The sequence below is a fragment of the Protopterus annectens genome, chromosome 2.part1 (assembly GCF_019279795.1).
Source record: "Protopterus annectens isolate FY-2018-M chromosome 2.part1, PAN1.0, whole genome shotgun sequence".
In the NCBI taxonomy this organism is placed as follows: Eukaryota; Metazoa; Chordata; order Ceratodontiformes; family Protopteridae; genus Protopterus; species Protopterus annectens.
Window position 1 is genome coordinate 1,702,581,441 of NC_056729.1, and position 18,461 is coordinate 1,702,599,901.

General features: G+C 34.6%; 1 protein-coding gene across 1 annotated transcript in view; it reads right to left on the minus strand.

Annotated features, from left to right (window-relative positions):
- The window catches only part of LOC122794790, a 228,216-nt gene that overhangs the window by 20,931 nt on the left and 188,824 nt on the right, over positions 1-18,461 (minus strand). The window contains exon 5 of the mRNA XM_044063409.1: positions 6,775-7,078. Coding sequence (XP_043919344.1) covers positions 6,775-7,078 — 304 coding nt within the window. The remainder of the gene's footprint in view (positions 1-6,774; positions 7,079-18,461) is intronic.

An 18,461-nucleotide genomic window follows, 5' to 3' on the forward strand; every position in this document is an offset into this window, starting at 1 on the left:
GGGAACATTATGGAGAAAATACAAAAGGAGGATGCACAGACAATCCTGAAGAATAACAGTGAGATGGAAAAGAAAACATATGCAGAGAAAGTAAAAGAAAGCAAAAGTGGAGTAGCAGAAAAGAAGGCAAAAGAAAATGAAAAATGAAAGTAAGTGGAAAGGATTCAAAGTAAAGAAGACAAACAAATGGACAGGTATGAAGTGTGGGACAATTTAATACCTCCTTTGGGTGTAAGAGCACATCAGGTAAGAGCATTTACCCTTATTAACAGAGACATTTTGTGACATCACATTTGAGAGTTTTTTAATGGAAATTTTTATTGGAGAATATGAAAAAAAGAAAGACTGTTACCCATGGAATCTTTATGTGATAAAAGTATTTAACAGACAAACAAAAAAATAAAATTCATGTACAATTTCAAGCAGAGGTAGAAAGAAAGACTTTGAAAGGACATTTGAAAGCTTTATGTAAATAAGCACTAGACATTGCAAATGTTTATGACAAAAGGGGTTTATGGACTGGTGGATGGGATTGTAATATTGTATTAAAAATAGAAAGAGAAAAAACTATATACAGATATATATATGTATATATATATATATATATATATATATATATATATATATATATATATATATATATATATATAGACACACACACACACACACACACACACACACACCAACCAGGAAAAGTGGAGGAGAATAGGGGTATTATAAAATACAGGGGACAGCCCAAAACACACACACACACACACACACACACACACACACACACACACATCACATATATATATATATATATATATATATATATATATATATATATATATATATATATATATTTAGATCACCTACACAAGAACAACAGCGTAAAACACCGACACCCACATAGCTGACACCACATGGTCGACAATCGAAACACCAGCAACATAATTCCTGCACAAAAAAGGAAAATAAAATTTCCATTTTTGTGCTAGCAGGGGGGCTACTCCCTCCTGCACCCCCCACACCCCCAGTAACTTTAATATACCTACTCCGAGATCGCTCTACAGTGCAGGAATGGAAATCTTTCCATTCCGCACTATGGGGACATACAGTTTCCCCATTATCGGCATTTGATTGTCGGCCATGTGATGTCGGTTATGTGGGTTTCGGTCTTTTCAGCTGTCGTTCTTCTGTAGGGGGCCCATATATATATATATATATATATATATATATATATATATATATATATATATATATATATATTGTGGAAAAGAAGGAGATTTGCTAAGTAACTGTGACAGCAGAAAATGTTATATTTGTGGGGAAATGGAACATGATGGAAAAATGTTAATTGAAATATTATAAATTTAACAAAATTGGACATTTATGTATGGATTTCAAAAATGAAAATAATAGTAAGGGAAAAGAAAATGAACAAAGAGAAGAAATTTTAAAAGTAGTAAAAATGAAAAATTGGATGAGAAAAAATAATAAAGAGGACATAGAAAAAGGTTCTGAAATACATGATAAAGTCAGAAACAGAGAGGTAGTCAACGAGAAAAATAATTCTGTTGGCAAAAGGGTAAAAGACAGAAAAAGAAAATTTAAAAGAATAAGTACAAAAGAAAAAAAAAGGAAATGGCTAAAAAAATATATACATACAGCTAAAGATCGGGGCTTGGTATAATTGTTAAGGTGTTTGACTCACAGATGCAAAATATAGTGTTTGATTCTCATCTTGGAGAAGTAAATGTGTTAGGCTTAGAATAGCCTATTAAGAAAGCTAGCCTTGTAATTAGCTATGAATTTATTAAACAATGAATCTAAGGAAAAGGGAAAATGAAAATTTTAGAGTGCTTTCTGTAAATGAGAATAGTATTAAGAATATAGTAAGAAGAATATAAATTTGGAAGTGGTGTAATACATGTGATGTATATGCAATTATATTACAAGACACAAGATTTTTAACAAATGAAGAAAGATTGCAAACAGAGAAAATATGGAGAGGAAAGATAATCTGGAATTTGGGAAATGAGAAATGTTCTGGAATAAATATTAGCTGTAGCTTTAGAAAAAATGGGAAGATTAACCATTGTAGATTTAAAATGGAAAGATCAAGTCTACAGAATTATAACATTGTATGCTTATACAAACTGTAAAAAAAGATAAAGCCTATTTTTAGTGATAAATATATATATATATATATATATATATATATATATATATATATATATATATATATATATATATAGGTTCATAGGTTCATACTAGGCTATCTGCCCTAGGGCATTTATAAGCCTGGCCAGAGTGTGTTTGGCTTTCGCCACCCATTTTAAAATAATTTTGCTATGCCCTTTTTCAAGGTTAGTATACTGTGCCTCTGTCTAACAGTGACACAGAAATGATACCTGGGGTAAACCTACAATCTCCCATCCACTAATCAAGATTCCTCTTGAAGAGAGTCAATGAGGGACTCTGCCTAACCTGGACTTGGATTTTATTCCAGAGAGAAGGGAGCCTCTGGGTTATGAATCTGTCCCTCCAGCATGTCCTATTTATTTCAGTGCTGAGGTTCAAGTCTCTCGAGCGCGTACCTCGATGGGATTTGGATTTTCTAAGGTGCAGCATGTCCATTAATTCCGGGTTGGACATAGCTTTATACGTCAGGCACAGATCGCCTCTGAGCAGGCGGTATGCCACTGAGTAGGGCTGGAGTTTCTTTAACCGGGCAGCATATGGCATCTGTTTGAGCCCTTTGATCCTCTTGGTGAGGTACTTTTGGGATCTTTCCAGTTGCTGCAGGTGTCTGGTGAGGTACATCCCAAAAGGGGCATTGTACTCAATTATGGGCCTGATGCGGGATGAGTAAAGAGGCACAGTGACCTCCCCTGATCTAGATGTGAATCCCTTCATGATTAGGTGGGCTATATAAAATGTTTATAACATTGTATGCTTATACAAACTGTAAAAAAAGATAAAGATTATTTTCAGTGATAAATATATATATATATATATATATATATATATATATATATATATATATAAAGAGTTGGAAAAAGAGATTTCTCTAGCAAGCTAAATAAAGTATTAGGACAAGTAAATACAGAGTCGGCTGCAGGCCCCAAAAATATATATATATTATAATAACAAGAGACTTTAATTGTGATTTAAGAGGCAAGGGTAAAAAGAAAGGAAATTACTTACTAAAAATGTTAGACGTTATAAGATGTGGTAAGTTAAAACTTTGGGACAAAAATTCATGCACTTACAAAAGAGGTATGTATGGAACTGAAATAGATTATTTTGTAGTATCAGAAGGTTTAGTCATAGGAGAAGGGGAGGTAGTTGAAACAAGATTTTCTGATCATCTTGCAATATGGATAGAAATAAAAGAAAACAATGAATATATTAAAATAGGAAAATGAATAAAAAGGACAAATGAGAAAGAATGGAATGAAGAAGGAAAGAGATAAGTAATACAGTTATGGAAAGATTCTATTACTATGAGAATATTTTATAAACATTGGTCTAAATAGTGGGTGATATTTAAGGAAAAAAATATTTTTGCAGTGGCAATATAATGTGAGAAATGTAGAGAAAGAAAAATATAAAAGAACATATAATGATGCATTGGAATATTTAGAACATAATGATAGAAAGTACTTTGACAAGGAAAAATAATTATATGAAAGAAATAAAAAAAAATACAAGAATTCTTATATAAGCAAAGATATTTTTTACAAGGAAAAAGCGAAGTATCAAGTTACTTAGTTAGATTAGTAAAGGAAGATGGTGTATAATAAGAGAAATAAAAAAAATGTAAAAACAGAAATAGAAAGACCATAGGAGAATATTATGAATAATGTAGTACAATAAGAAATGTTTAAAGAAAAATAAATACATAAAGTAAAAAAGTTAACAGAAAAAGAAAATAAAGAGTTGGAAAAGGAGATTTCTCTAGCAAGCTAAATAAAGTATTAGGACAAGTAAATACAGAGTCGGCTGCAGGCCCCAATGGAATAGAGTATGAAATGTACAAAGCTATAAGGGATTGGCAAAAAATAGTAAATATTTTGAATAAATGGTTAAATTCAGGTTGTATGTATAAAGAATTATATAGTAGAATACTCCAATTCATATGGAAGAAAGACAATAGAAGAGAATGAAAAAAATGGAGACCAATAGTATTGAATGATAATGATTATAAGAGCTTTATGAAAATAACACAAAAGAGATTTGAAAGTAAAATGGGAAAGATTATGGAAGATAGTATAGACAGTACATAGGGAATGGATGTCAAGAATTATTAATGATAGAAAAATTGTGGATGATATTATTAACAGAAAGGAAGAAGCAAAAATCATGATAAGAGCCCTTAATAAGGCACTTGACACTATAGGACATGGAATCTTATGGGTAATAATGAAAGAATATAAGTAAGAAAGGAAATTATGTTTGCCAGCATATAGTAATAATAAAGTAAAAATACTTGTAAATGGCTGGCTAAGGCAAGATGTACACATGAAGAGTGGTTTAAGACAGGGATGTTCAATGTATTGTATACTCTTTTCATTAGTTATGAATGGGATAGTATGTGAAATAAATTACAAAATGAAATAGGAATGCAGATGACATTATAATAATTGCAAAAACAAAATTTGGATAAACGATGTAATTTTCACAAACAAGTGTTTAGAGATGATAGTGATTGCTTTAAATAAAGAGAAAAGTAAAGGTTTAGGTGATGTAGTAAAGATTGGGGGTATACATTTAACAATGAATGAAATTTCTGTGTTAGGTATAACATTTGGGAATACAGATGCAGATATAATTCAATGGAAAAACATTAGAAGAAATAAAGCAAATGTCTTTTCTGGAGAATTTATAAATTATCACTCAGAAAAAAGGGTTATTTGATAAATTCAGTACTGATGGGGAAAATAACGTACGTAGCAAGTGTATTTATGTTGCCAATAGTATTTGAAAGGAATTATTGCAGATATTTTGTTTTCATTTATATGGGGTTAAACTCAGTAAAAAGAGAAGTTTTGTATGTAAATAAAAAGGAGGTTTAGGGTCAATTAACCCAGTGCTATGCTTCATTAACTTGGTACAAATTGTTAACGTGGATAAATGAAAACGATTAGAGATTATTAGTAAAACTGTATAAATATAAATATGATAAATTTTGCAGTATAGTAAAAAAGAGTAAAAGAAAAAAGGAGTATATAAATGAAAAAATAAAATGTTACCAAGAAAAACATTTTTGTGGAAAATAAAAATTGATGATATAGAAAAGATAATGATAAAATATTACTATGTAAAATCATGGGAACATCTAACAGATGAAAAAAAATAAGCTATAAAAATAAAAAGCAAATGGTGTAATCAGAAAATAGAATGTTAAGATTTTTTGTGGAGACTGGTAATAGATAAATTGCCACTAAATGGAAATATGAGATATAAAAAGAAAAGTGATAGAACATGTTTACAGTGTCAAAAAAAGGAAACTGTTGAACACGTGTTTTTGGAATGTAAAACAGTAAAAAGTTATGGGGAAAACGATGTAAAGATTTTTTGAAGAAATAAAAGAAGTGGATAAAATACAAATGGATATGACTAATTACGGATATTATAAGAACATAAGTAAAGAATATGTTAAAATAATAGATAAAAAGTTATTTTATGTTATACGGGTTATATGGAACGAATGAATCAATTAAATTATGTTTAATGGTAAATGGATTTTAGCAACAATATTAAGTAAAATCAGATGGTGGTTATGGAAAAAGGAGTGGGGGTCTAATAAGGATGAAAATTTAGCATGATTGCATAGGAAATTATGAATGTGTGTTTATACATCTGTTAATATTTGTAAACATGTAAATATTTTGTAAATAAGAGTTATTTTTGTATTTAAATAAAGGACTCCCTACTCTATTTGATACATGCTCTGGGATCTTTTACATCCACATGACCTACCACCAACTCAAGCAGATGGAGCCTCAGTTTAAAGTCTCATCAAAGGGATGACACATTCAGGAGAGCAGCACCTCCCTTATACTGCACTCAGTACATGATTTACCCAGTGTGGAAATTGAACAACAGCCTTCTGCACCAAAAGCAAACATGCTGTCTGTTGTGCCACTGACACTGCCTGTATATTGCATTTATACTGCACAACTTATAAGCAAGGGTACGGCATCCAGGTCCAATTATGTCACTGTCCCAATGTACTCTGCCCTCATCAGGTCAGTTGTTGAGCATGATGCTCCTGATGGTCTGTACCTGACCAGGCATATACAACAGTTAGAATGCCCACAGACAATCCTCACAAAAAATAATACAAAGTTTAAGTCACATGGAATATGCAAGCCACTTCAAAGCCTTATATTTATACTCAGTCTCCTACAGACTACTGAAAGGTGATCTATGCTTGGCATACAAGGCATCACCTGATCCAGTACTGATGGAGATTGCTGCATTTTGCTATGGCCTACAGATTGTGCATTGGTTGACTCTGTTACTGTTTAATTTTTTGTTTACTGTATGCACCACTTTTCCCCTAGTCCTTACTTCAGTTATCACTAATTGTTTTGGCAGACTTTTGAAACAATCACAGTAAATTAAAATATAATTCTGTTTTCTGTGATGGTTAGAGGGAGTATCATGGTAATATAACACTGAGAATGGGAGCATGAACAGAATGAACAACTCAGAAACTGATTAACACAGAATGCTGTAGTGAAAATGATAAGAAATGTGACAGTTATATGCAATACATACCAGTAGTGGAATCTGCCTCCCAAGTCACTGTTTTGCTGTTGTAGTCCACAGTTGTACGACTGTTGTATACCAGCGTGGTATCATCCTGACATTCCAGTGTAGTGTCTTTAATGTATTCCAGGGTTTTATCTTGACTTTGTGTCATGGTTAACTGCACATGGATTCCCACGCTAGAATGCAGACTGCTGGGCTTTTCATCTGGACTGCACTGTTCTGGAACTCCAAGGGGATATTCCTCATCTTTCCTTGTGGTTGACTTCCTATTGATCAACATGAAGATACTTGGTCCACAAAAGCAGATATTCTGCATGGAAAAAAATAATACTAGATGAGAGATGCAGTGTTTTACAAAATAGGATTCTACAGGAAACAGAAATAAAACAAGCAAGACAACAACTAAAGAGGTAGGTTAAGTCGTTTGGATGAATGGATGAATAACATACGTACATGGGTGGAATACTCAAATTATTTATTTATAAAATGATGAAACACAATGGGTCTAAGTGCTGTACAATTTTAAGCAATTCAAAATAACATCAAATAAGTTTCTACTCATAGTATTTAAAATACAAATATGAGAAGCTAAGCACACAAATATTAATCTAAACAGAACTCAGCTCACAGTGGTAAACGTTGTGTATCTTGAAAGAGCAGAAATGCCTGAAAAATGAAAGCTATTGCTTTGTGTTAGGTGAATGCAGCAGCTTCATTCTCAGAATAATGCAGCACATAGTTTGGGATCATACCTCTCAACTCTACAGATGTTTGTACTTATTACACAAACAGAGATGGAGGAAGGACCACAGTAAGTCAGAGAACACAGAGGAAATATAAGAGAAGAGTGATGGTAAGAAAGTGTATGAATGTAAGCTCAAAGTAGTTTTAGCAGGAAGTATACTGATAGAGAACCACAGTAAATATGCAGCTTTATTGAGCAAATTATCAGAACATGCTACTACACTGATAAGCACAATATAACACCATCACTTACAAAACAATCATGGGATTAACCAATATGTCAAAACAGTAGAATATATATATATATATATATATATATATATATATATATATATATATATATATATATATATATATAGTTCAAATTCTAAATCTTGAAAGCTCATAATCTCAAAATTCAAAACACTGATTTCAAAATCTTGAAAGTTCAAAATACTGAAAACTCAAAATACTGAATTTCATAATATCAAAAAAAAAAACTACAGGATACTAACACTTACTATAGTCCACCAGAAGTACTTAGAGAAACAAATAAAATACAAGGCATATTAGTTTACTCCAACTATTAGCAAGGGGCAAGCCCTCCTGCACCCCCCCACTACTTAAATATATCAACTCCGAGATCACACTTTACTACACTAAGATGAGTTATGTTGTTGTATAGCAAATTAAAAGGGAATATAGCTAAGGTTACAACAGGCAGTCATGAAGCACGTAATGGTATATTTGCCATTTTCTTCTGTGGAGTGCGATCTTGGAGTTGATATATTTAAGTAGCAGGGGGACATAGGGGACTTGCCTCCCTGCTTATAGTTGGAGAAGAGTAATATGTTTTGTTATGCAGTTGCACTGGAATACTGTAAGTGTTGGGTGTACTCTGTTTTTTGATATTATGAAATTCAGTATTTTGAGTTTTCAGTATTTTGAACTTTCAAGATTTAGGACTCAGTATTTTGAATTTCGAGATTATGAATTTTCAAGATTTTGAAGTGAACCTATATATATATATATATATATATATATATATATATATATATATATATATATATATATATATATATATGTATAGTTTACAATCAATATGTTGAACGTGACTTGTGTGCAATTTAGTTGTGCGGGAGTCGGAATGCAGAAAACTGTTTGGGAGATGGTTACAATGTCGACTCTGGAAGACTGAAGACCAGGACAGTGGGGCTCGGGAAATTTACCCTTTTCCACACTGTAGTGCAATGTCGGAGTTAGAATATATAAGTGGCGGGGGGGGCATAGCCCCTCACATGGGGGATGCAGGGGGGGGCTTGCCCCCCTGCAAAAAATGACTGTCAGTGCATTGTAGTTCAGACACCATAGTGTAGGAGTTGAATTTGAGTTCAAATGCTTTGGTGTTCGATCTTTAATGCTGTTAACTGTTCTGAACATTGAACATGTAAACTGCATTTCTGATAGGTTTACGTTGTAATGCTCCATGTTTCAATAGTAAACCTATATATATATATATATATATATATATATATATATATATATATATATATATATGTATGTTTCAATAGTAAACCTATTATATATATATATATATATATATATATGTGTGTGTGTGTGTGTGTGTGTGTGTGTGTGTGTGTGTGTGTGTGTGTGTTAAAGGGGAACACTCTCTCTCAGCATACATAAATTTTATCTGATCTAAATGAAAGTGTTACAAATATAATACACAACCAAAGTCTTTTCACAGCTTTACACAGTCTTAGAACAAATAGAAATGTAATAACATAAGACACATACCTACTCTATAAAGGAAGATAGTGACTGAGTGTAAGAGGAGACAACACTTAGGGGATATTTACAAAACATTCTACTACAGTGACAATCCCACCTTCAAGTCAATTTATAACTGAAAGTAATTAGTTTATAGCCCGAACAAAGAAATTAACAAAGAGAGGCAAGTAAAACATACTAGATCTGGTTCTCACTAGCATGACAATAAGATGCACCACTCCAACTGTCGGACCTTCATTGGTTAAATCTGACCACAAATCAGTCACCTTTGAACTGGCACTAGCACCAGAGCTCACAAAAGGTGAAGTCAGACTAAAAAACTTCACCAAACAAACTATACCCTCCTAGGGGAAGGTAAAAATGCATTCCAAGCCCCACCTCCAGCTGGAAGTGCTAACTACACAGAAGCTTACACTAAAGGTCTGTATAGAATCGGCTGTTCCAGACAGAATCAAAGCCAGAGCCCCAAGTAAAATAAAGCCACCCTGGTGAAAATCCAGCATCAACAAACTTACCAACAAATGCAAAAAATTGCTGTCTAAGAAAACTTAAGGCAAGGGCCCGACAATAGAAAGGCACCCTCCTAAACCTCAACAGGCAAATAAGACAACATGTCAAATCCTCTAAGGGTAACTTTGAGAAAAACTTACCAATCACAGCCAAGGATAATCATAAGGCCTTTTACTGATATGTATGTAGCTTAAAAGGTAGGACCCAAGCATGTGCTAAACTAGTGACTAACAATATCATACACACTGATCCCGCAGAGATAGCAAACCTGCTAGTGGACAGATTTGGTGAAAATGTCACTCCCTTATCCCCTCCAAACATATCTTAAACCTTGTTCCCAATTTCCCCCACACTCTACATACCCAAAGAGCAGGTCATTAAAGCCTTGTCTAAGGCAAAAAAACACAGCCTCTGTGGGACCAGATGGCATCCCAGGCTGTCTTTTAAACAAACTAAAATATGAACTAGCATATCCATTAAGTACCTTATTAAATCACAGCCTAACTACTGGCTTTGTTTCTGCAGAACCAGCCTCATCTGTAAAGCCATGGAACATATCATCATGGACCTCATAAACAGACATAGGCAAACTCCAAACCCTGGATCCAACCCAATTCAGCTTTGTCAAGGGTAGATCCTGCCTGTTAAACTTAGCGGATTTCTTCAAAAATATGACCAGGGTCATTGACATGGGTAAATCTTTGCACACAGCATACCTGGACTTGGCAAAGGCCTTTAACACAGTCCCACACTCAGGCATTACCGATAAACTTAGCAAACTGAATGTGAACCCCTTTGTTGTAAGATGGGTTGCCAACTGGCTCACAAACCAGTCACACACTATTAAATTGGGTGACTCCATATCAACCAGCAGACCTGTCACCAGCAGGGTGCCACAAGGGTCGGTGCTGCACCCCCTACTGTTTGAGACATACTTCTCAGAAGTTCAGGCCAAAACTAAGGGGCTGTGGCTGACTAAGTTTGAGGGTGACTGCAAACTGGGTACAATTATTGAATCCCCAAATGATGTCAGTATACTTTAGGAGGGCCTTACGCAGATCAACAACTAGTGTCTTAGTCACTGTCTTGAACTGAATGCAAAGAAATGCATCATCATCATTCTCTCTCGTAAAAACAATGTCTCTTCACACTATCAAATTAACAACAATACCCTATACACCTATGAAGTGGTAAGAGATCTAGGATCACAAGTAGACTACGACCTTAACTTTGACCACCATGTGTCTACTGTAGTAAAGAAGGCTTTCTATGTAGCACACTTTATTAGCAAAGGCATTGCCTCTAGAGCAAAGCAGGTTATAATTCCAGTATCTTTGTCATTAATCAGGCCCATAATTGAGTATAATGCCCCTTTTGCATGTACCTTACAAAGCACCTTCAGCAATTGGATAGAACTCAGAGGATTCTAACTAAGAAGATCAAGGGACTCCAGCATGTGCCTTACACAGACTGACTCTCAGTATCATATAGACTTCTTAGGAGAGACTTATGCCTGGCTTACAGAGCAGTCTCTGATCCAAACTAATGAATTTGCTGAACATCCTTAAATCAAACGGGATTAGAACTACCCATTCCAGAGACCTAAATGTGGCCTGTGACTGGAATAGGACATGCTTGAGGGACATATTTGTCTCTCAGTGACAGATAACTCTTTGGAATAGGCTGCCAATTCATGTGAAGCAGAGCACCTCTATGACACTATTCAAAAGGAGAAACAAAAGAACCGGATGGTGCCAAAATAAAACTAATAAACCAGTAAAAAAAGCACCTCGAATCCAGTTGGTATGACACGAACAGCTTTAATGTAAGACCCAACACAAGACTAACGTTAACAATGTAGAATCACGTTTTCGTCATCAACTTCATCAGATAAAATAAAATCTCAACCTTCACATTTTATACTTTAAGTAATTAAAAAACAATTAAAAGCATAACCAATGAAATTGGAGTTGCTGTTAAATAATTAAAAACATTTAAACACTTGCCCTGTGGTGTCACTTCATTCACAACTGTTAAAATACAATAAATAGCCATGTAAAAATATGTGATTCAAAAATACAATACAAAACAATAAAAATAATAAATATAAATATATATATATATATATATATACACACACACACACATATATATATATATATATATATATATATATATATAAATTCAATTATTGATAAATGTATAAACCATCAGCTAAAAACATTGAAAATATACTTGTGGTTCCCTCTGGTGGCAAATATACAAAATTACACAGAATATTTTAAAATCAAGAATATCTTGTAATGCACAAATAACAAATAAACCCATACGTGTACATTGTTTGTGTGAATCTGAAATAAAAATTCTTTCAGATATTAAAATGTGAACTTGTATAATAAAAACTCATAGCTTAGCTGATCTTAGTTTGAATACTGGTGCTAGTGAAATCATATCATTGAGTCCTGGAGATTTACTGGCTTCCAAGACCAACTGCCAGTACAATTCTCTATACTCTACAAGTGTTTCTCACGTACCACCCCTAGAGTCAATTGCTACTACTTCTAATATAAAAAAACTGAAATTCTGCTTGTTTACATACCACACTGTGTTTGTATAATGCATTATTTTCACGTTTAGTCCTGATGTCATAAAGGTGTTCATATATTCTTTGTTTTAATTTCCTTTCACTTTTACCAACATAAAAAGGTTCACATTCTTTACATACAGCCAAATAAATAATACCCTTCGTATTACAGTTAGCATAGGTATTTAACACTAATTTCCTTTTCCTTACTTGTAAATATATAAATTCTCCTGTTATAAGATGGGGGCAGTAATTACAGCTTCCACACTTAAATGAACCTTTTTCTTTTTTGTACCTTTTTCTAAATTGTACCTACTTGAACCCCTTTCTAATAAGTTCTTAATATTGTTTCCGTTACGATAAGTATACTTCAGGTCTTTATCAAAAATATAATTTAAATCAGATAACTTTGCAAAGTTTTTCCATTCCTTATCAATGATTCTCCTGACCAGTCCTGACTGACCATCATATGTAGTTACAATTCCTGAACTATAGTTTCCATTTGATTTTTCTTCAGTTTTATTTTCATTGGACATTTGTGGTTTCCCTAATATAGGAGCAAATTTACCCATTCTTTCTTCTGTTACCTCCTTACATATCTGGTCAAACAGATCACCTGGGTAACCTCTGTTCAAAAACAACCCTTTCAATACTTCCCACTCACGATAAAAAGTTTCATCATCCGAGGTCATCCTACTTAAACGCACTAATTGACCTTTCACCACCCCTTTCTTTTGGTGAGGTGGATGTGAACTAGTGTAATGTAAATAGGAGTTCGAAAAAGTCTCCTTTCTATATATCTTGGACATAAAACCTTCTTTATTCTTCCTTATGTTCACATCCAAATAGTTTAACTCATAATAGTCAAATTTATGTGTAAAATATAAAAAATCGGTTGTACCATTAATATATTCAACAAATGACTCAAAATTGTCCTTGTGCCCTTCCCATAAAAAGCATAGGTCTCTAAAAATCTTCCATAAAATGTCCAATAACTCTTATAAGGAGAATTTAAAATATATTTGTTTTCCCAATAGGCCATAATAATATTAGCATATGCGGGAGCACAATGTGCCCCCATAGCCACACCTCTGGACTGTTTGAAATATTCGCCTTCAAAAAAAATGTAGTTGTTCTTTAATACAACTTCCGTCAAAACCAAAACTGTTCTAAATTCATTATAGGTTATCTCATTATAACCCACCAGCATTTCTTCAAACCATTCCAAGCCAAAGTCGTGCGGTATACTAGTAAATAAATCTACCACATCCAGAGTACCAAATGCCACCCTATCAGTAAAAAAGGTGTGATCCAAGTTTCTCAAAAAATCCCAGGGGTCTTTTATAATATTACCATTGTTCAAAACTAGCCCCTTTACTTTCAAATCTACGTATTTTGCTAAAGGTGCAAAACTATTCAAAAGGAGCCTGGACGAGTGGATGGAGCACCATAGATTCTTACCACGGATAGTGCCCAAACATGGGCAGTGATTAATAAACACACTCCTGGCTATTGACTAGATTATCTATGCTAGTACATTGGGATGAAATGGCTAGGCTTGAAATGACCTCCAGTTTGATAGTCTAATAACCTCCTATGATCCTATGAACTGGTTGTCTGTCATTTCCTGAGACTAAATAACTGCTGGATAAAGTAACTAGAATGTGATATCTGCTAGTCTGCAGGCATAGAGCTTCATCCTGAAACTGTGGCCATTCTGCTCTTGTCAATAATATTTTTTAATGATGTCTTATATTGAATTTAAATGCCACTTATGAGTGAAGAGATTTTATTTTTTATTTTTGATACAATGCCATCAAAATAAACTTGTTTCATACATATGAAAACATGTGATGTACCTGTCTTTAAACCAGATAGTATGATTTTGTGCACTGAAAGAACGCTACAGAAAGACATTTTGATATAATAAAAATTAATACTATAATCCCCATCAAAAAGGAACTTTCATAGCATTATTCCTAGCGGGTAGAATTAATTGTTTGTTGTTTAATAACATTTATGTTTTGTTACAAAGAGTATAAAATACTTGCAGTATATATATTACTCCTCTGAAAATAAAATATAATTAAGTACATGCATATACACATAACAAGGTATTTCCTCAGTTACTTATAGGAGAGAGAGGATGATTACCCTAGCATCTCAGGTTTCTGTTTTTTTTTTTGATACAGTTTTCTCAAATACATGCCCCAGCACACAATGCAATGTTATCATCTGGGCAATAGCTAAGAATTTCCAACGTAACCAATGTGCACTTTTTTCTTTTTCTGTACATTTGACTGGTATGCATATGTGAAACACAGGTATGGCAACCCTGACACATTTTTGTTGTGCTCTTTTTTTCTGTTGTTGGTGGCTTAACTGGGAAATGTCTCCCTGAAAGATAAAATTCAGCATCGGAAGTATATCTGAAACTCTGACAGATGATAGCCATGTTCTCCATGGTACCTTTCTTTAATCTGCTCTACCAGTTTCAGGATATACAAATAGTGGCTATATGTACCATTTTACTTTTTACAGTTCAGAAAGGTTCTGAACACAGCTATGTCCTTAAAGGAATAGTTTTGTGACACTTTTTTATCTGTCTGTTATATACACTGTTTCTGAGCGCACGCGCGCACACACACACACACACACACACACACACACACACACGCACACACACGCACACACACGCACACACACGTATACTACCCATTTTGCTGCTACACTGGAATAACACCATGTGTTCTGAGCTTCAGACTGTCATCTAGCTTTATGTTATATGTTATAATGTTGCCACTGTGCATGGTGGTAAGTATATATATATATATATATATATATATATATATATATATATATACACACACACACATGTATATATAGTGTGTGTATGTGTGTGTGTGTGTGTGTGTGTATAGATATATATATATATATATATATATATATATATATATATATATATATATACATACACATACATACACGCACTCATTATGGATCATGTTTTGGGCAGTTCTCAGCAACGTATTGGAGGCTGTCTCCAACAGCTAAAATTTTCTCTGTAACTCTGGAAACATACCTGTTCTTGCTGGGTTGAAAGGTCCACAAAACTGCAGATTTTGTAAATGAGTGCAAGTTCTGGGCCAGAACAGTACCTGTTAGTAAATATGACATATCCTTTCCTGGCAAGAGAACAAATCACAAGTATTCTCCTCCACAAATAACCTTGCCAAGGGCTGATGTTATTGTGCTTCTCTGCTCTGGCCACTGATTCCAGGCAGAGAGAAAGAGACAGCGATGTGCCTTGCTCTGCTCTGTGCACGGCATCAGACATTTATGCAGACAATACAATTCCACACATATCCTCCAGTCCTGGTCTCATCTAAATGTTCAAACACCATGCATGTCCTCAAACCAGATTTAGACTTTTTGCCTTTATTAGAAGTCACTCTTCTGTAGAAATGTGCCTCCCTCATATATACACTTATGACTTCTTGGAGGAAGTATATGACTAGATTTTTTTAACAAAAAAACATGAAACACTGAGCACTAAGGTTTGGGAGGGTGGCCTAATGGTTAAGGTGTTTTCCTTACAAACACAAGGTGCAAGGTTTGAGTCTCACAAGGAATAATTGGCTAGGCTTTAAATGGCTCGCAAGAGCAGTTAGTTTAGTATTTTTTTAGTTTTTTTATTTTTATTTTTACATTTGTTGACCGGGCTGGTCTAACTGGATATATGTCCATTTTCAGTAGAGGCCTGGGGAGAAAAGAAAAGTACTAACATATAAAACAGGTTCACAATTTATTCCAATGGTAAACTGTCTGGTACCTCGGCCATTCTCCTTCAATAGATACTTCACATCAAAATGCAAATTTTTTATACATGCAGTCTGATTAATCCACCAGTTATACCAATTAACCTTTTAAAGTATCAAGTGCAAAACCACAAAGATCAAAAAGCACCATTCAAATATTAAGGAAGAGTTTCTCTGTTTCGCTTGGTGTTTCGTGTTTTTTGGTTTGCTTTGTTGAAACTGGTATTTTAGTATGTCGTTGGACTGAGCTGACATGGTTCCTGGGGTATTTCGGACCCCTGCTGAAAAAGAAAAATTTCTTATTTGTGGATTTACTCAAGGAATGTGAAGTTCCTCACAAAAAGAATACAGAGCATAAATTTAATGTGCTATGCAGATTGCTGCAAAGCCCTATCTCTGTACTCTGTTTCGTACAGACTGCTGACAGGCAATTTATGCCTGACATACAAGGCATCCTTGGATCCTGCTCTGATGGACCTTTTGCATATCCAGAAAAAGAACAGCACCATAACTACTACATCTAAGGCTTTAAACTTTGATTGTGACTTAGATAGGACATGTTAGAGAGACAGGTATGTATGTTACAGAATCCCTGTTTCCCTAACCCTAGTCAAGTGTAATTTGGACCAGTGGATTGAAAATCAGAAATTCACACCTGGTCTGATACGTATGTCTCTGATAGAGAGGCATGCATTAAAGCATGCCCTAACTAACACACACTTCTTAAAATAACCTCTAATTCACAATAACTCGTGGCATATAACTGGGTTGGATAGCTAGGCTTATAATGGCCCCACTGGTCATTAGCTTAGTATGAACCCCTGAACGTTTGCTATAATCTTAGTAAGAACCTATAAACCCTTTTGACCTGCCTTTCAATAATGATGCACTACATTGGTTCTTTTACTAGCCATATTGCATTTGTAGTTATATTTTTGAAGTGAAACTTCTTTAGGCACAGTAGTGTAGGTTTGGAGTTAAATGAAAAGTGAAATGTAAGTGAGACTCCGCTGGATGGTGGTACTGTTCGTTATCCAACTGTTGCCGAACCATAAGTCAGTGAGGGAAGGTAACCTGCTTTGTGCAGATTCTGGAGTTGAGAATCCTGCATCACATGCATACACACACACACACACACACACACACACACACACACACACACACACACACACACACACACCACACATCATTAGGAGAAAGGGACTCTGCGTCATTTAGAACAGATCCCACAAAATAAGGATGCAGCTAAAACACTTGCTCTTACTCCGAAAGCTGGTACAATAACAGTTTTTGCATTAACATGCATTTTCTGAAGGACTGGAAATATGCAACTGAAATGTCTTGTCATTATTTGATAACTGTGCTCCTTAATGTTTTGACATATAACCACAAATTTTCTGAGGGACAGACCAAAAATATTAGGCAGAAATCTGGACGCTCTGTGAAGATCTGGTCAAATGAGAGGTAGCTATAGTTATATCTATGTGTGCTTATAGGGTACATGTACATCTTGAAATACAAATCCACTTGCAGAGAATCAAACATCTTTTCAAAGGGTAACAAACAATATGATTATGGAAATAGGCAGCATGGAAATTAAGAAGAAAATACATAAATTCAGGAAAGGGGAAAAATGCTAGTTAAATGAATTTGGGGATTTTTTGTCTTTTGTTGGTGATTAAAAACTTTACGTAAACTGAATGTGAAGTTGATTTTAAAGTTAAAAATAAAATATAGACACTAGCATCATGGCCTGGAGGGATAAAGCCCTGGCTATGTCCGCATTGACCCAGGATTGATTGACAAGCTGGGTGCTGAAGTAGTTGGTGAGGGAGGATAGGAGTGAACTGCCAATAAGACACAGCCTGGTTCACTGTTTGAATGGCTCCTATTGGAGACAAGAGATCCAGCAAGCAAGAAATCGGTCTGAGGTATCCATGCACACTAGTCTGTGTATGGCACAACAGCTATATAAGGCAGATGCATATACTCACGCACGTGATGTGGAGCAGCAGTTTAGTGGAATGTGAACATTAGGCTGCTTGCAAGTACCAGAAAATAGTAGGCCACAGTCCTTTGTGGCTTCTAAATTACAATCCCTCACCACTTGGCTCACCCCCTAACCCTTGGCTGCTGAAGAGCATGAGCCTCCACTAAACTAACTCTCAGAAACAATTGTGGACCTTCCTCATATTATCAGATGGGGTGTTAGGAAACAAATCAGTGACAGACAGGCTGAGGGGGGACCTTCCACATATTATCAG